Source organism: Phalangium opilio, unplaced genomic scaffold (genome assembly GCF_054372755.1).
Source record: "Phalangium opilio isolate 3A_F unplaced genomic scaffold, DU_Popi_V2 ptg000002l_1, whole genome shotgun sequence".
NCBI lineage: Eukaryota > Metazoa > Arthropoda > Arachnida > Opiliones > Phalangiidae > Phalangium > Phalangium opilio.
The window spans coordinates 12,274,973-12,295,282 of record NW_028324144.1 but is presented as its reverse complement, the minus strand read 5'-3'; the positions used below and the strand labels follow the sequence as shown (position 1 = coordinate 12,295,282).

The 20,310-nt window shown below is 38.3% G+C and overlaps 1 protein-coding gene across 1 annotated transcript; it reads right to left on the bottom strand.

The window, feature by feature from the left end:
- Positions 1–218: 218 nt before the first annotated feature.
- On the bottom strand, positions 219–6,233 carry LOC149719825 (serine/threonine-protein phosphatase 4 regulatory subunit 4-like). Its single transcript, XM_089862600.1, has 4 exons — positions 6,165–6,233; positions 1,838–1,944; positions 1,540–1,769; positions 219–701 (listed from the first exon to the last, which is right to left on the bottom strand). The coding sequence occupies exons 1-4, from the start codon at positions 6,219–6,221 to the stop codon at positions 397–399; spliced, it is 699 nt and encodes a 232-aa protein (XP_089718726.1). The 5' UTR covers positions 6,222–6,233; the 3' UTR covers positions 219–396.
- Between the last annotated feature and the right edge of the window lie 14,077 nt (positions 6,234–20,310).

The window sequence follows — 20,310 nt, the reverse complement described above, 5'->3', positions numbered from 1 at the left end:
TGTTTCCTTAACCGAGGCTACTGAGCGAAATATTCGGCTTCTTAAATATCTCCGATATCATTGGCTAGCTTCCACAACAGGCGCTTTGGGGAAAAACCGGAAAGAAGAGTAAATAGGATTTTCGTTCACGTGGCGGCCGCAGAGCGTCGCATATAATTGGGAAGCTGGCGGCGCGGGAGAAAGCGCTGAAGTATAAAAATGAATTGCCTGAGTAACTTATAGGGAGCTGACATATTATTAACTCATTGTCCGACTGGTTTTAGCTACTGGAGATTCCACACCGTGTTTTGAGTCGAATTTCCGACTATAGGTGGTTTGAAGACGTTAACCGAAAATTAACCGATTGGGACAACTAACAGCCTGTACCGACGATAAACCGGCTACAAAATGGATTGATTATAATTCTGCGCAGCATGGGTAACCAAATGTTAGTGTTACAAATAAAACCCCGAATTTAATACTTACACCTCCAGACTTAACGTTTTCTGAAATTTCTGAAGCTTCATCGCCTTTTCCAACTTTGCAAAAAAGTTTAAAAGTCTCGAGAAACCAATGGCCATGTTCAGTGGCTAATTGAGGTGAAAGTCCTGAACAAAAGGGGCCCAACTGATGAGCCACTCCGGGAAGAGGAAAGCTTTTGGACCTTAGAAAGGTTTTGCATAGCTTTTTCACTAAAGGAATGATTGTCTGATTGCAAGTTTCTAAAGGAAAAAAAATGGCATTACTACCGAACAGTTTTGAATAGGTCTGTGCAAGTCCGAGTACAGACTAGAAGCCCGCTTTCCTAGGAAGTTGCGAGTACCATTACTAAACTAAGAACATTAGTCGCGAGTAAATTTTTTCTTGGGCGGTTCATATTTTCTTCGCCAGGTGTTAACCTAAAACAAGCTTTTGGTAAAAACCGCTAGCAAATGCAAAAATAATATAGCTTTAATTGTAATGCACGATAAGCATTATAATTCCTATTCTATATTCCAACACAGTTGGGGGCTTTTCTTTTTTTTTTCTTTTTTATTCTTTTTTTTTCTTTTTTATTTCCTTTTTTTCTTTTTTTTTATTCCTTCTTCTTTCTTTTTTTTTCTTTTTTTTCTTTTTCTTTTTTCTTTTTCTTTTTTCTTTTTTTTCTTTTTTCTTTTTTTTCTTTTTCTTTTTTCTTTTTTTTCTTTTTCTTTTTTCTTTTTCTTTTTTCTTTTTTCTTTTTTCTTTTTTCTTTTTTTTCTTTTTTCTTTTTTTTCTTTTTCTTTTTTTTATTCTTTTTTTTTCTTTTTCTTTTTTATTCTTTTTCTTTTTTTATTCTTTTTTTTTTTTGGAAAATAGTGTGTTACATCTTTTTCTATTTAAATTATATTATTTACTGATAATTAGTTCTTGATTTTTAGTAACTAATAAATTATTTTTAAACTGGACTTGACTAACATGTTTCGACTTAAAAATGCCTCACTGGAATCGAGGACTTGGCGAGTCCAGTTTTCAAGTACTCGCAACCTAAAAATCAGAACTCGCACACCCCTAGTTTTGAATGTTTTCAAATTGAATTACCATCATCTAGCATTGGAAGCATTCTCACTACAGTTTCGACACTAACTAATTGCACAGATTCTTCTTCATCATACGCTAACTCGACCAACTCTGGCAAAATAGCGCTACGAGTTGCTTCAAGGCCAATTCCTCGGGCGACTGAGTCCAACTGCCTACACATTTCTCCTCTAACTTCGAATTCGGTATCTTGGCACAAGCTTTGGACTAAAGGAACAACTTCTTGTCTAATTCTGAAAATTAAAAAAAAAAAATGAATACGTCTGTCATTTAATGATTATTAAAATTTCATGACTCTTACATATAAGGTTCAAATTTTGTACATATTTTTCCAAGTATTTTACAGCATAGCAAACGAGAAGACAATGGTTGCGAGAGTTCACCTTTACTAACTGCTAGCGTTAGGATCTGAAAAACAAGTAAAAGGGAGAATGAAATGGTTCCAATGGCCTAACAATCGCTTTTTAAAAGCATTGAATTGAAAAAACAGCATCAAAACTTGCCAAACACTTTCAGCCAATTTTATACAAATTTTAGAAGTTTCAAATGTCGAAGAGTCAAGCCAAACACAAATTTTTGATACAGAAGCCTGTAACACGACTAATTGGTTAGTAACCACTTGCCAATTAGTGTCGTGTATACAAACCGTATCGAAATAATTTAGCAACTACTAAGAGTAATATATATATATATATATATATATATATATATATATATATATATATATATATATATATATATATATATATATATATATATAAACTAGGGATGGCAAAAATTCCGGAATTCCGGAACATATCCGGAATTTTCCGAAAAATTCCGGTACGGAATTTTCCAAGTTGAAAACCGGAATTCCGTATCATACGGAATACCGGTTTGTACGGAATTCCGGATCATACGGGATACCGGTTTGTACGGAATTCCGGATCATACGGGATACCGGTTTGTACGGAATTCCGGATCATACGGAATACCGGTTTGAACGGAATTCCGGATCATACGGAATACTGGTTTGTACGGAATTCCGGATCATACGGAATGTTTTCAGCCAACATTACTCAAGAATCAAGAGTAAGACTCCCCACTATTGTCTTCAATCTTCATCTCTTCAAATAATACAAATGGAAACCTTCCATAAACGGCGTCACACTCTTAAAGGGGGGGGGAGTTTCTGAATTTGTGACAGTCCGTGACAAGGGGGGGGGGTTTCGGAATTTGTGACAGTCCTTGACAAGGGGAGGTGGGGAGGTTGGCGTAATGCTATTCGTGGCGTCACATTCAACTTTAATTTTGTTAGGAAGTCGGTGTATAAGAGGGGCGGATTGGCTCTCTTTCGTGATAAAATAATAAAAACAAAATTGTAAATTCCACCGTGGGAAACAAACTCAACAATATACAATAAAAGCTAATGGTGTTTAGCCTATTTGTCTGTCCATAATTTAACAAAATTTATTTTCCTTGCCTTAATTAGTTATATAGCTAATGTAAGTTATACCTATATAGTTAATGTTAATAGCTCCGGTTTTGATATCGGTTAAATTCCGGATTTGGTGTCGGTGTAATTTTGGTTTTGATTCCGAAATTGAAGCCGGTTTGATTCCAGAATTGAAACCGTATTGATTCCGGAATTGAAACCGTATTGATTCCGGAATTTAAACCGTATTGATTCCGAAATCAATGCGGTTTGGTTTCGGAATTGAAACCGGATTGATTCCGGAATTGAAAACGGATTGATTCCGGAATTGAAACCGGATTGATTCCGGAATTGAAACCGGATTGATTCCGGAATTGAAACCGGATTGATTCCGGAATTGAAACCGTATTGATTCCGGAATTTAAACCGTATTGATTCCGAAATCAATGCGGTTTGGTTCCGGAATTGAAACCGGATTGATTCCGGAATCAATACGGTTTGGTTCCGGAATTAAAACCGGATTGATTCCGGGATTTTTCGGAGTGTAAAAAGATTCCGTAATTCCGGTAAATTCCGGATTTGACATCGTCAAATACCGGTTTCGGAATTTTCCGAAAACCGCCATCCCTAATATAAACTCATTGTCACTCATACATATTTGCTTCTTAAATGGAGGGTGAAGTGGAAAATCAAGTGATTTTTTATCGATTCTTCAACTAATTATAAGACCAGTCTGCATAGTGAAACATTCAGGAAATACCAGCTCCGAATGATATCAAAATTCAAATTAGGTTCAGATTTTAAGGATAATTTTAAACAAGGACTGCCGACCAATCGCGCAACGCCCTGCCTTTTTGTTAACAAAATTCTCGTGGCACGCTCCATGTTGAATGAAATTTATCACCAGATTTGATAAAATTAGGGGCGCGACGTGACAATCGTGGCGCGAGACATGGAGCGTGCCACGAGAATTTTGTTAACAAAAAGGCAGGGCGTTGCGCGATTGGTCGGCAGTCCTTGTTTAAAATTATCCTTAAAATCTGAACCTAATTTGAATTTTAGAATCATTCGGAAGTATTTCCTGAATGTTTCACTATGCAGACTGGTCTTAAAATTGGTAGAAGAATCGATAAAAAATCACTTGATTTTCTACTTCACCCTCCCTTTAAAGGGAATGCGAATTTACAATTTCATATCATATTTTACTACGAGTGTGGTATTATGTTAAACTTTCAAGTCTCTACTTTCAAAATATCAAGTTTTTAATATAATTGAACCAAAGTTTCTATTTTTAAAATCCATTGGAAAATAACGAAAACTCAGTTTCAATATATCAATAATTTTGTCGTGTCGAGCTTGTTCGCCCGTTTGATGACATCACTACGACGTCAGGAAAAAAAAGGCAGGAATCCTATACCCGTCTCGAGCTTCTCGCCAGTCTAAACTCTGGGTCTGATAGCGGAGGGAGTGGCACCATCTCACGTGAAAATTATATCTGTGACGTCGGCATACGGGAAACGTTTTAGCCTTTCATAAAAAGTAGATTTCAAATAATTTCATATGAAGCATTTTCAAATGCATATTGCCAAATAACCAGAAATCGGAGAATTAAAAGCTTGATATTTTTGAATTCACAGAAATTAATTCCTTCTTTAGTTATATAAATCAGAAGTTTTTCAAACGAAGTTTCTCATTCCCTTTAACGTTAATATGTGGTCGGAAAAAGCCTAGTTAAAATTTTATTTCGTTTGATGACGTAGTAAGGAGAAATTTTCTCTTTAGATGTCGCTCACGTGACGCCTGTTAGCGTCGCCGCGTTAAGCCTATTTTATTTAGATTCGCGCGGCATTAGTAGACTTGGGAGTCTCGAGCGCTCACGCTTGGTTTTTCCGCGAGATGCCGTGAGTGACATATCAAGGAGAAAAACCCGCCAAAAATCTTCCCCCCAAATTTCAAGTTTTTAAAGTGCTATTTCCGTGTTTTCCCTCTTATTTAAATATTGACCAATCATATTTTTGGAATCAGAAGAGTTGGTAAAAAGAGGGTTCATACAACTTTTGTTAAACAAATTTCCCTGAGATTTCCAGGTTTTTCCCCATGTACTTCATGAGTTTTTCAGGTTATTACCGTAAATGGAGTATCCTATGGAGCAAATGTTAACGAAGGAGGGGGGGGGCGCATAGGACTAAAACACACTCGAAGGACATCCCCGTACCTCTAGTATAACCAGAGTTGTGAGCCTCCAAAGTTTAGTGTAATGTTAATCCTATGGAGGGAATATTCACGAACATTTTGCTTAATTACTCGGCCCCTGTTTGACGCAAATTTCCCTGATTTCTCTGAATTTTACTAAAAATTCTAAATTTCCCTGAATTTTCACTAAGGTTTTTGTCAACTATTTATTTCCCTGAATTTTCACTAAGGTTTTTGTCAACTATTTATTTCCCTGATTTTCCAGGCTTGTATGAACCCTGAAAAAGTAGTTTTTCCCTCCATTTACGGAAGGAAAATCATTCAAAACGTTTTTACAAAACAGGCATGAGGCATCCTACATCCCAGGCTTGTCCAATTACTATTAATTATATTGAGAGTTTCTTTAAAATTAAAACTAATTAATTGACAGTGAAGTTTAGTAATACTTGTCCTGTTCTACTCAAATATTACTCATTCATAGTAGAAACAAATTTCCCCAAAAATTGAAATAAATGTAAAACCAAGAAGTGATATCTAGTTTATTAGGGAGAAGGTGTAAATTCGCCACATTTTCAGCTTTATCTCCGGTCCAAACGTAGGTCCGGAGTTAATCCCCGCCCCTAAATTACAACCAGCATCTCATTGGTTCTTGAAAACTCACGTCAGCGCGACGCGAATGGCGAAAATTACATATTTTCCGACTGAGGAGAGGCGAAATAGCCCGGCCTCCTTTTACGTCCCCCATTGTATTTTGAAAAGGGGACTGGGATTATGGCGCGCGAATACTTAGGCATCTTATACCTTCTCCCTAGTAAACTAGATATCACTTCATGGTAAAACTTAAAAAATATTCCAAAACTAACAGTCTAAAACACGCCTTGTCTTTATTTTTACTTTTGCACGCCATCTATGGATGGTACAAAAGTTACGCATTTAAACGTACCATAAATATTATACTGTAATTTAACTAATTTATAAATTTCAATCATTTATAGATAAAATAAAATGTCGTAATATTTACATCTCTCTTCAGTATATCCTTCGGTAGCAGATCAATAACATCAAGCAGTGTCTCCATCCACGCGCTTGCCACCACTATAAACAACAAATAGTTTAATCCTAGATAGAATGTTACAAAAAGTATGGTAGGACAGAAGAACAGGGTTTCTATGGGTGATTTTGAGTGAAAATGTTCTACACTCTAAGAAAATGTTGTCCAAAAATTGTATGTAAAAGGATCCAAAAGGCTGACTATGACACAGCACAGTTTTTCTTATAATTTTGATAACGTAACAATTGTCTAAAATGGAGCTGGATTTGGTATTTTATTCAAAATTGGATAGAGTATCATTATTTATGGGATCAATTACTATACATAAATGGTAAAGATGTTATCCATATTTTACGCGAGTGAGCAAAAATGAACTAGTATCTTCTCAATATTGTACTAATATCAATTCGATATTGGACAAAATTAAGCCAACATTGTGACATTGGTAATCTATCCGTTATTGGACTAAAATCGAGCCCATATTGGACAAATATCGAGCCCATGCTGGTACTCTTACCGACATTGGACTAAAATCGAGCCCATGTTGGTACTCTTACCGACATTGGACTAAAATCGAGCCCGCGTTGGACTAAAATCGAGCCCGCGTTGGACTAAAATCGAGCCCGCGTTGGACTAAAATCGAGCCCGCGTTGGACTAAAATTGAATTAGTCAAAAGATCGCTTAAGAATGGATACTCTGATTTGTCCATCGCAAAACCTTGAAGCATATGATTACTTGAATTCCATAAAACTTTCTCAATGACCTTCACTTCGTCAAATATAAGCGCACCATCACCCTTTGGGGTTCGCTTATTTTCTTTACGCGTCTTTTCTTGAAAAACGTTATACCTTTCTTGCTGCTCGCTTAAATAAACTTGATCGATGCCAGGCTGGTTGTTGAGGTGCTTGGACAGGTTTTTCAAAGTATTCGTACATGGTAGATTTAAAATCTTGAAAGATTTTAAAGCCTTATACGCTGCTGGACTTCTATGGTATATGGCCAATGCTATTCTTAAGGTGATAGTATTCCATCTATTGGCCATGCTTGAATTGTCGCACTCAATTTGATTTTTGAAAAATTCAGCTTTATCGGTTCGGAATGAGTCCTTGTCCCAAAAATTTCTTAGAACTTCGCTGTGTGGTCCAACATATTTTAAAGCCTTATCAACTTCATCTCTATGGTCACGGTTTATAATTTCAGTAATTGTTCTCATTTCTTCTGATTGAGAAGCCCCTAACAAAATACTTCTGTGCGCAAGCTGTGATTCTAATTTCTTAACTCGGTGGTTCAAAAAAGACCTGGCTTGAGAAATTCTTCTCAACCTGATCCTTTTGGTTTGCGGAGTAACATTTGTTAATGGACATTCGCTGTTGATTTTCCTTCTTTTTTCTTTTTTCGTTGGTGTTTCTTCCCGTTTTCTTTTAAAGGGCTTTGCCATCGAATTTGTACTTCTATTGCAGTTAACACACTTAACCGTGTTTTTTGTGAAATTTCTATCACTCGTGTACCACACTGGACATGAATCAGACCGAAGTCTTATAAACGGGTGCCTGTGCAAAGTTGCTCCGTGGGGGATTCGTTCAGTTTCATTAAATTTAATGCCAGGACAATAAACGTAATTTTTGCCACTAATTATTTCCAGAATATTCTCAAGATCAACTCCCCAATTAGAATTAGATGGTGACAAATCCAAAATACAAACTGGTCGAAAAACAACATATAAATATGTTTTCCCACTTTCATGAAACACCGCATAAACAGGATCAACATTATCTTGAACTTTCCCAAAATTATTGTTGTTTGAAGCTGTTACAGTGCGTTCTCCCAAAATATTTCTACGAAACTAAAAGAAATAATAACAAAACTTTAATTGGGAGTTCTATTAGCAAGGTTGCCACAAAATTTCAAAATAAAACTCCTTGACTTTTCCAGGCCAAAATTTATCAATGTTAAAGGCATTTGTTTTTAAAACGCTGGTTTTTAAACGTTGGAATTGCACAAGAAAAAAATGTCTATTTGTTTTTCTTTTCCATAAGGGGCTGTTCATGAATTACGTCACGCGTCCAGCCGGGTTTTGCCAAAGTTTAAAAAGTCCAGTAATTTTTTGTTAAAAATGGGACATTTTGTGGCTAGTTTAATAAATAAATTTGTGAAGGGTAAGATTTTGGTAAGTAATTTTAGGGTGGTTGATACATGTGACGATGTGTGAGGGGGGAGAAATCGGATTTTTTTATGTAACGTAATTTGTGAACAGCCCTTAAACACGACAAGATGCTCCTCTATTTTCTCCTGACAAACCCTAATGTCTCGTTTCTTTCAGCCCATTTTGAAATTCCCAGATTTTTCCTGGCCTGTGGCAACTCTGCTTAATAACAATTAATGCTAGTAAATAATACTTTTAAATCCAGATTGAGACGAATACATTTTTCAACAGTTATCGAAAAAATGTTCTGTGTAGTTTTGACACTATCAATGAGATTAACTAAGGTCTCTTTCTCGTGTAATGAATTAAATATGTCGAAAACATCTGTTTGCACACTTGCATTCTCTGACATAGTCATGCATGCATAATTTCCTTTAAAATCTGTCTGCATTTATTTGTTTGAATCTGATATAATATATTTAAATTTCAATAGATTAATTAAATTAGCATAGGCCTATATCAAAAACTTACATGCTTTAAGTATAGGTTCGGTAATCTTTACTGGATTAGTTTGAGTTCTTTCATTCTTCTCTAAATATATGTAAACACATTTAGATTTTATTTAAGGACATCAATTTGAAAAGAAGTAATTATCCCGGGGGTTGGGGGGGAAATTGATGACGTCACGTGATGGTGTTGGCGGGGGGATGGGAATGGGGGGGAATTGATGACGTCACGTGATGTTGTTGGCGGGAAATTTGAATTGTTGAGCCACCTGGTGGTGGTTTTCTTGATAACGTCACGTGGCTGATACCTGTAGGGATAGGCTTATGCTATTGTAGGCTTATGCTATGGTAGATTCTGAAAGGTAGGCTTATGCTAGGTTATTCTAGGCTTATTATTATTACAATCAGATTTTAAATCAAAAAACATTTAATTAGCGTGATAATAACATACATAATTAAGTTAAATTAAATTAATAATAAATTAGTTAAATATTTAAAAAACACCTCCTCCTTAAACTTGATTCTAGCCGTATCTGAAGATGTTTTTTCTATACCGTACTAATAAAGCGCCGTTGGTAGGAAGTCGAACCCTGGAATGGAAACTCAAATGTTGTTGAAACAACACAGAGCTGGACGCATTACCACCAGGCAACCACACGGTTTGTTAATAAGCTCCTTTTACACTTTTTAGTCGCCGTATATGATTTTGAAATTGTTTAGCAATTTTCATATCGTTAATTTTTCGATTTGCGGTAAAAGCTTTTAGGAAATCTTTCGTACTTTTCTTCTTACTTCTATGAATACCATAGAGGGCGCTATACTGCCCACATACGCTACTTTCTAACCTCTGAAGTTGTCGCTTACCAAAAGTCCATTTTCTACAGTTTAAAGATAAAAATCTTCTTATACTAGGCAGAAATGGTGGTAAACCGTAGCTATCGAAATAATACCCTACACGAGCTCCATCTATGAAGGCCGATACCCAGTGAGACCCCTTTTCATAGTGCTGATCTAAATGTATAATTAACGATGCGGGATATCTGGTAACCTTAAGTAACCTATTTGATGCGAAAACACCCAAAAAGTTGGGCGTATCTGATAAAGCGAGAATCAAGTCTACGGTGGTAGTTGCTTTTAATAATCTACAATTACGTTTCTATTTTTATCGATTTGAATCATGCTTTGAAATTCGGCGTATACAATGCAGACTGCGGCTTCCGACAAATGTTTAGCGAATCCCATGTCCAATCTTAATTGTCCTTGCTTAACGGGGTTCCAGTGGTTTGTTTCGCTAGCCGATAGGTCCGGTGTCAGATCAAAAGCGTAGAGGGTTAACTCGTTGGGAGTAATATCGTTACCGTCGTCTTTATAATGAATACCCGTGCCCGCGAACAATGTTTGATAAGCTTGTATATACAAGTTTTTACCGAAATCAGGAGTCAACGGTTTCGAAGGTATTTGTTCGTTATCGAGGTACAGAGACAAAAAATTTAAATCCCAAGTTTTAAAGTTAAAGGGACTCAGAGCGTAACTGCCCTTGAACGCCGCGTTGGATACTATTCCAATAATGACGCCATTAGGCTGAGGGCCTAGATATATATTGTTAAAACTCTCGGTGCTACTTCCGGTAGAGATAGTTTTAGTTTTAAGTTCGGTGCGCGTAAAATTATATTTGGCAGTACCGTTATTAAGCGCTGCTTCATGTGCTAACAATATTTTAGGACTGAGTTTAACTTTACGTACCGCGAGTGCAGCGTCTAGTATCTTGACTTTACAGTTTTTGAGAGTGGCTGTTTCTTCACACATTAAGGCAAACTCGTCCTTGTTGCGAGTAAACACGACTTTAAGGTCCACCCCGTTTAAGAGATATTCGGGAATATTAAACACGTCGCTAAACACGGGTGTAAAAAATTGAATCACGGCCGATTTAGCAGTTTTAGCCATTCGAGCGACGAAACCTTTATTTGAAAAGTCGTCGAACTTTCCGGCTTCGTCCTTTTCCCATCCGGCCATCATGAGGTGAGATTTTTGGCCGCGGGTCTGTAATTTGAGACAGTTTCGATAAAAGAAGTGAAGGCGTAGTTTTGGGCGGCTGAAGAAACTCGGGTATTGTTCAAGTAAACATCGCAAGTTCTCCACAATGCGTGGCCAGCGTTGTTCACGAAAGCTACCACGGCTGCATCAGGAAGATCACTTCCCTCTTCGTTGGTGATTTTGACTTTGTTGTAATGCATGGTGTGGGCCACATCGATGTAGCTATCTCCATTGCCCGAGATGAGGTATTCGAGGGTAGAGCTATCACCAATGGCCGCCAAGGGTTTGGCCCATACACCTTGAGCATGTTCGACACTAGTTTGAATCGCCACAGGGGCAAAAATGTCCAATTCACTCTTAAGAGCTTGGAGAGAAAACATGATTTTTTCAGGAGCTAAATATATCGCGTGGCGTCTGCTTTGAATGACGGTGATAAACTGATAGGCGTTTAACTTTGCGTCTCTTTATCTTTAATCCTGAACCTTGCTAAGGAGCAGTCATGTTCTCATAAGTTTCCTGCAATCTCTTTTTCGCGGCACTTTTCACATTCTGACCTTGCATTACGTCACCAAGAATCTTTTGTCCCGTACTAATGACTCTAGGTGCCAAATACTTTGCACCTCTAATTAATAAGGGGCGTGCCCATCTAAATAACCCTTTCAGGGCGCTCCCTATCCCGTGACCTTTTTGGTGCGGGGTCCCGACAAATACTTTTGACACCCCTCCACCCCCTACCTGATCTATAATTTCTATAATTTCAGCTAGCTAGCTAATTGGACCAAGTCATCTTGCGACTTATTGCCACTTATCTAACGCCTTTACAATGCATAGAGGGGTGGTGGCTAGCCCATACGCCACAGCTAACCGACAGCGCCCTATACTAACTATTGCCGTTAACCTCTGCAAGTTTTAATGGAAAGGAGAAACCAGGTTAGACCGCGGAGGAAAACTCCTTTAACAAGCGGGAAGAGAACTTGCAAACTCTTCGCAGAAGGATTGCTTCCCAGATTTTTCACCCGGTGCCACAGTCCGGGATCGAACCCGGGATCCTCTTGCTGCGAGGCGAACGCGCTAACCGCTACGCCACCCCATCTAAATAATACCTCCTATACTCGCAACGAGACTCTAATGTTTGGGGTTTTGGCATGGTCTAAAGTGTAGTTTACAGGTCGACGTTCCAAACTCGAATGACGCGGCTTGGCCTAAACTATTCCTTATATCAATGTCTATAGTATGAAAGTAACGTTTAGCAACTTTAACGTACTGGGGAGAGTTGGATGATTTAGTTATAGTCGAACCGTGAGGTTTTTCGCTGTCTACGCCTACTATATCGGAATAAATAAACAATTGGTCGGGAATATAATAATTTAAATGAGCGGGAACAGAGCTTCTATACGATGGGCTGGTTTTATCTGAAGGGCAAGAGAAAGACGTACTTTGGCCTTTTGGGGTTTTAAATCCTAATATCCTTTTCAAAAAGGGAGAAAGAGCCAAGATACCGTTAGGTTGAATAGTTATAGAAATGTAATCAGAGAGAGGATCCGAATCAAATTTAAACTTTGAACCGTATTGAAAGCCGCTTAATCCGGAAGCTATTTGTTTAAGGAGGGCTTCTAATGATTTGTAATAACCCCCGGGAACTATAAAGGCCTCGGCTTTAACAATAGGCTGTGATTTTCCGTCCCGACCTTTTTTATTTTCATGCGAGACCACCTGCACGTGACCTTTCTCACTGGGTATGTTAAAAAAGGACATTGGGTACAAATCTTCTACTAGAGCTACCTCCCAGTCATCCCCGATCAGCTCTATAGCCTGGGGCAACTTGGTAGTGTACGAAGAGATCTTGTTGTTGTCATAATTTTTCATGCTAGCGTTGCTTGGTAGCGTTAGGTAAAAGGGAGACTGCATCTTTAGCCGGAATCCAACAGTTCATAGAAGGGGGATAGCCTAACCACTTTACAAAGAGCTCCTTTTGTCCTTTCCTAGTCCGCTTACGAATTACTTTCTCGATCTTGTACGTCTCGGGTCTAGCTACCGACTGAAGTTCCATCCCGTAAAACACCCTTTTTATTGGTTCCCCGTTTAAATCTTCTAGTTTGAATACCGGAGGGCGTCTCTCTATTTTTCCCACTATTTTAAAAACCTCTATTGTGTAAGTTCGCTCGTACCCTTTTTCAAAAATCATCTTATTCCAACTTACTCTGACGTATTCGCCCACCTTTAATTTTTTCCCGTAAACTTTCTTTTCACTAAAGTACTTTCCGTAAACATTTTTAAAAACCTGAAGGACATTGGTGCCAGTAACTTCCAAAGGAGTCATTTTTATCGCGGAATGCACCGAGTTATTGTAAGCATTTACCAGGTCATCTAAAACATCTATATATCTATTGGTATTCTTTTCTGTAAAATACCTGTACATGCTTGACTTTAAAGTTTGATTTAATCTTTCTACCATACACGCTTTTATATCGTCATTCTCAGTTGTAAAAAATATAACCCCTTTCTCTTTCAAGTATCCTTGTAATTGGGAATTTCTAAATTCGGTACCTTTATCCGTCTGTAGCTTCCTAGGAACCCTTTCTCTAAAGACAGACTTAAAAGCCTCAACCGTTTCAACACCGCTTTTTGATTTTAAAGGTACGGCCCAAGCTCTTCTGCTAAAGCAATCTATTACGGTTAATATGTATTTGTACCCGTCGTTGTACTGACTCAAAGAACGCATGTCGTTCAAATCAGCCTGATATTGATCTCCTATGTTAGTTACAACCACCTTGTTTCTTTTAAACTTTCTGAAAACTCTCTTATGTAAAGTGTACGCGTCTTTTCCCTTTAACCAATCTAGTACTTGTTTCTTACTAATCCCCTTTAATTTTACTGCTAAATATAATTTTTCAGCACCCCCGAAACTGGCGGGGTGGGAAGGGTTAAAGTAGATACCTTCTAAAATTCTGGAGATTTTACGTACGCTGCCCATTTCGGAGACTCGGTTTTAAGTTTTTTAGCTTCTGCCTTGACACTAACTTTGGGAGCTCTAGTTCTTTTGATTTTAATTTGTTTGGGTACTGTATACGAGGCTAGAGTGGAAAAACTAGAAAGTAGGTTTGTAAATGCGTAAAAACCTCTAGGTTTTGGGTCTTTGTTAGAGGAAGGCTTGACAAATTCTAAAGCTATATCTCTAATATTCGAGCCGGGTATTATTGCATCATTAACTATAATTTCCCCCTATCTGTCCACCTAAGCTTTTCAGGGGTAGTGGACATCTGATCAATGATACTTTGTACATTCCCTATATATTTAAGGGGGATATCGTCTAACCAAGCCAAGTTATAATAGTTGGATGTCGGTTGGGGGACCGTGGGTATTGGTTGGCTAGCGATTATATGTAAATTATTATATCTTTGTAGAGTCTGTTCGTATAAGCGCCATTTTGAAGCTTCGTCTAAATCTTTACGAGCTAAAATAACATTCATCTCATTGTCCAATTCCGAAACTACTTGTTGTTGGGGGTGGGGAAAGGGGTCGCTATTAAAGGTAGAGCTAGGGACAAGGACCATTTTCTGAGCGTACTGCATTTTTACTGACTACGTCCTGTTATGGCGCCGATAATAGAGGAAACGAGAGGGAAAAGGAAAGAAAAGAAACTAGCGCCCTCCTGAACTAGTATATCACGTTTTGTTTTCCAAGATATTCTCTTATTAGCAATTTTTCTAAGTTTTGCTGAATGCCTAGCTAATCTAGCTTTTTGGCTTTTATTTAATTTAACGTTACCGTGTAAAGTATTTTCAACACACTATGAGATTGCGTCAATTAAGGGTTTCTTGGCGTTACGAAATATGATCCTACGTTGTTTTCGAGGGGATTTGGTAATAACGGAGAGCAAATTTCTTTGCGACCGAACGGCATAAGGCATAGTTACTAAATGAAGAGATGGCTAAACACCCGTCTATTATTTTAATTATTTGGGAATGTAAACTTCGCAAGGGCTGTCGGGAAATATTCCAGTCCTAAGTCTATGATTCTCGGGGCATCTTTGGTGTAGATCGAATAATAAATATCCGAAAGGTAAACTAGTAGCGTCACGGTAGGCGTCGACAGCGAAACGCCCTTTATCTGCAAACATTGGTCTAGCTATTATGGAACTTTGCAATTTGTCTCTAGGAGATTTCATAAGAATAAGATAATGAGCGTTCAAAGAAACATCTCTAGAGTCTTTGGATCGGTGGAATACGTTTTGGACGATATAAATTACACTCAAGTTGCGATGATGCGTTCCCTTGGTAAAAAGAGAACCAACTTCTCCTTTGTTCTCGGTCATCAAGTCATCAATGATTAAAAGGCATGGCTTACCGCCTGTATACTCTGATAAATCTGGCATACTTTGTTTGAAAACCACAAATTTTCTCAAACTTTCGAAAAAAGGTTGCCATTCACCGTAGAACCAATGTATTTCGCTTATATTAGGGGAAAACATGGCTTCCCTATTCTCTAATATTTTTAAAACTAATTGAGTTTTCCCGCTTTGAGACGGGCCTGCTATCACCATGTTAAAAGGATGGTAGAAAGGATACATGACCTTACCCTTTGACTTTCAACGAACGAATGAGATAAAGATTGTAAAAGTTTGTATATATATATGTATATATGGACGAGATCGACACGAAAAATGAACAATTGCAATTTCGAAAATACATGAGGGTATTTAAGGAAGCATTGACGAAAAAATTAGTTAAGCACAGGACATTTCACCGAGACGAAAATGAGTAATTGATAATATTGATCAAAAAAACAATATGGCTAGACTTTATATAATGACTAAATACATGTTGACTAGATAAATATATAAATAAATAAATATCACCGGGACTGACTAGATAAATAAATAAATAATTAAATAAATAAAGAAGAGACCCCCCACAGAAATAGATACGGTCGAATGTGCTCAAACTCGGTAACCGTAAGGTAGCGTGCGGAAATCTTCAATTAACCTAACCTTATCCACCACAGTTCTATAAACCTTAGATTGGTCTACACTTATAACAGTGTGATCAGCCTTTCGGCGTATTTGCTTGGGGATTGGTACTTGGATTGGTTCCGCCGGCGGTTCGTAAATGCCTATAAGCCCCATTAACCTATCCATGTTAACCAAATCTCTGGTGGTATGGTTAAGTCGGAACCCCTTAACCTTCATCTCGACGGCTGTCGATCCAGTATCAGGGTTCACAACTCGGTATGCGTAGTTCTTACATCCACCACTCGCATATTCTTCGATGTAGGCCTGGGGTCCGTACTTTTCAAGCTCATTGGTCATTTCACCGAGGAAATTCCCAGTTTCGATTTCGACGCCCCCTGGTGTGTAAACGTACAGTATCGAATCAGTGTCTGTATATAAAACAGACTCACCCAAGCGTTCTAAGTAGGAATAAAGCTTAATCCTGGCCATGGCAGTGGTATACGCTGCGATCGGAACACTGACATTTTTATTAACTGGGTCAATCTCGTTGATATAACACCACTTAGCAACGCAAATGTCGTCGCTACCTGGTATCAACGTCTTGACCTCAATTGCTGGGTCATAGAACAAGTTAAAGAACTTCTGTGGATCATCGAAGACTTCTACCTTGTCAAGCCGAGTCCTCTCACCAAATTTGCCCCAAAACGAATTCAAACACAGTTTGGCAATGGTACGCTTGCCAGCGTTCTTCTCGATACAGCTAGGATCAAGTTTTACCCCTTCATTTTCATAGTACTCGGCTACGTATTGATCTTTCTGCGCTTGGGTTACTACGTCAGAAGGCCAGCCGCTACTTTCCTGTTTTAGCTTCAGAAAGCAGTTGACGTAATTGTTAAAAAGCCCGCCTGATTTAGTTACGGGGTCGTACTGAGATATTTTGTACGACCAGGCCTCGTGGATTTTAACAACCACGTAACCCTTTCTAACCGCTAAATGGACTTCGTCCGCCACAAACGTCCCCCTAATAACTCTTTCCTCGTCGGAATGTGTGCAATCCCCCTGATATTTGTTTTCAGCGCACAGCTGACACAAGACAAAGCACAATTTCCCCCCCGATCTTTTGGGGTAAAACGGGGTGGAAGAGGTTACGAGGGGGCAGGATATCCAGTTTAATAAAACCTTCAATCTCGTTAATGGGTGGGAAGTTGTCTGTCAAGATCGTAGGGTGGCCGTAAGGTAGTTTGCCGTATTTGTTACACCATGGATATAGACTGGTGACGTCGACATATCGAATCTCCTCTCCCGGCTTAACCTTGTGATGAAGACACAGAGCGGAAGTACGTCCCCCGAAAAATGCGTTGCGGGGATTGAGTGGTTCCCACGCATCGATTTGGACATGAATCGAAGAGAGAAAGGTGTTAATTTCGGGCTTTTGCTCCCTCAATTTGTGGAATACACATTCCCACATTTTGATTACCTTATACCCCAGCTCCCTAAGCCTCTTATTACAGTTCAAAGTATCAGTATAGCGGGAGTGCAAAGTTTGGGTGACGTCACCGTGCAAAACCAGGTCTCTGTTTACCGGGAAACAGGTTCTACACCCGTGCCAAAAACAACCTTGGAATTGGTAGACGACCTTTTGATCTGCGCCAAGATCGTCTAATAGAAGACCGTCGACTTTAATGTTCAAAATTATAGGTTCCGAACCGTTAAAGGCCGACTTAATAATGACCCCGCGCTTATGGGATTCCCACCTCAACCACTCGATGGCTACTTTAGACTGAGGGTCTTTCATTCTATAGCCGTGAGGTGGAACAATTCCAATTGAATTTGGCGCTAGGTGGTCCTTCCTGAAAACGGCGTTGCAAAGCCCGGCAATTGTCACGGCAGTGGTAAAAGGGTTAACGTCCGCAATCTTCTCAAAAATCTCCCTGTACTTTAAACACCCCTCTCTTAAAATCCTAACGTCCAAACGACAATAATGGATCAATTCTTCAACATAGTTGGAACATTTTTGGCTTCAACTTGTTCGTTGTACAAAGAAATTAAAACCGAACGTTGTTTTTCGGTTAGCCTGTCTGGCGCGTAAGATTCTAATAGAGGCATGCTTTCCCTCAAGACATAATTTGTACTCGTAGGATCTTTTGGATCAAACACGTGTTCGGGAACAAAGTTGAAGAGCAAGTGCGGGAAATGTCCCTTATTTAAATTAGGGTCTAAACCAAAAGTGGATACAAAGCTAGATAAGGGGGAAGGAATGAAATTTAAACTATCTACACAGAAAAAAGAGTGTTTAGGTTTGCAACATCTGAACATGTTGTAAAGTTAAACATTGGTGTGAGGTAATGTTTATTTCTTCAATGTTGATGTCTAATTACATCTCTGTTTCTCTAAGGATCCTTAAAATGTGTTCCAAATAGGAACACTTCTTATTTTATCGCGTTTAAGAGGTAAACACAGAATTATCTTAACACTAAGCTAAATATCAACGCTTACCAGGAGTTATTTAACGTAACATGTTTTTGAAACGTTGGTGTATAGCTTAAATTTTTTTAAATCTTTATTTTAAAAATAATTATAATATTTTAGAAAAACAACTAAAAAGTGGAGGTATATTTTACCACAAGGTGAATAATCTAACACTTTGTGGCTATAATAATAACGTAAGCCACAATGACTTTCATTTTATATTGAGAAAAGGACTTCCTTTACTCAAATTTTGAGCAAAATATATGTTTAAAGTGATGGTTCGACATGAAGAATAAATAAGCTTTCTTGGCTTTAAGAATAGAACCACATTTCCAACAGGTCGGCTAGATTTGTTTAAATAGGTATATTCCCATTGCGCAGAATTCCATTAGACCGAATCCCGCCAAAGTTACTAATGAATTTAGCCCAAGCGCGGGTTTGATGTCGTTTGAATTGTAAATATCAAAGTCACTTTGATATTTACAATTCAAACGACGCAATTTGTCGAATTAAGAGACCTTCAAAAGTCCTAGCGTTTTCAATACATTCGTACTGCCTTGGAAGCGCCACTATTTGACAACTATGCAACAAGATGATAATAAAAAACGACCTCGGAAAGTTTTCAACACCGTGTCTTCTAAATACTGTATATAATACAATAGTATACAGAAAAAGTGAAAATTGGACTTGGGTTAAGCATTTAACAAAAACACTTTCGTCCAATAAAACCTTTTTGATCAAAACCAGGTTAGGTTCGTAATATTTTATAAATCATTTAACATTGTTAAGCCTTTTCCAAATTAATCAAAACGTCTTGGATATAACCAAGACATAAAAAGTATCGATAAGAAGAGAGTTAAGCAAGTGACTGAAGGCCCAGATATTAAAAGTTTTTTTTAAATTAAGACTTACATGCTTAAGATGCTGTTCGGACAGTGGGACAAAGGACGATCTTCCTTATAGAGCTTAACATGGCGGGTGGGTAAAAAAGGAGAGGGCGTCGGACAGCCCCTTTAAGAAACTTATGTTCCATCACCCTATTGCATTGAATAAACTTAATTTACTGGTAGTCAATTTATTCCCTCTCAATAATTTGAAAAATTTACTTATCTCGGGTTTTCGAGCACAATTCCATTCCCCGTTTACATTTTATAACCACATTTATCATTTTTAGGAGAGTACGTGCATGGATAAAGAATGCGCGTGAGGAAATTGGTTTTCACTCTACAGGATAGGTAACTCCCTATCTCGAACGACAGCCTATTCTGTATATACTCTGTTACAACATGGGTTGTCAGCACGCGTAAAGCTAGGTCTCTATGTAATCTAGCCTTGCGCGTGCTGACAAGAGACAAAAAACTTCAGGATATTTTAAACGCTTTAAAATCCTGAAGATCCTGAAGTTTTTTGTCTCTTGACAGCACGTACAAAGCTACGTTACATAGAGACCTAGGTTTACTCGTGCTGACAACCGATGTTGTAAAGAGTATATACAGAATAAGCTGTCGTTCGAGATAGGTAGTTGCCTATCCTATAGCGTGAAAACTATTTTCCTCACGCGCATTCTTTATCCATGGTACGTGTATGACATTGTGTCGTTAATAGGTTGCTAACATATCCGCGTTCATGGCCTGAACGATTTATAGTGAAACCTATTGTTTTTGTGCAAATTTCAACAATGGCGGCAAATTCAATAGGGAAGTTATGATTTTTAGTCTTGGTTAAACTGAATATATGTAAGAGGGAAAGACACGGGGAAAATAGTTTGCCTTCCATCTCGGTCGATGGAAAGATCATAAAAAGAGTAGAGACGTCGAGGGGTCAACCCCCTGTATATCCCGAAACTGAGGAAGGATTGACATGTCTCTTTTTTAAGTAGAAAGGGTCTATAGCAGCGCTACGACAGACAAGGGTCACACGGTTCTATGCCAGGCCCATGGCGTCTCTATCATTTCTATGGTTCGCAAGCAGTAGGGGGGTGCATACTCTTCGAATTTTTTTTAAGGGTGTGA

Bases quoted from the DNA above. Each gene is read 5' to 3' on its own strand.
- LOC149719825 (XM_089862600.1), bottom strand. From the start codon at position 6,221: ATGGAGACACTGCTTGATGTTATTGATCTGCTACCGAAGGATATACTG. The intron at 1,945-6,164 runs GTAAATATTACG...CTTGTTTTTCAG, and splicing joins AGGATATACTGAAGAGAGAT to ATCCTAACGCTAGCAGTTAG. The intron at 1,770-1,837 runs GTAAGAGTCATG...TTTAATTTTCAG, and splicing joins ACAAAATTTGAACCTTATAT to AATTAGACAAGAAGTTGTTC.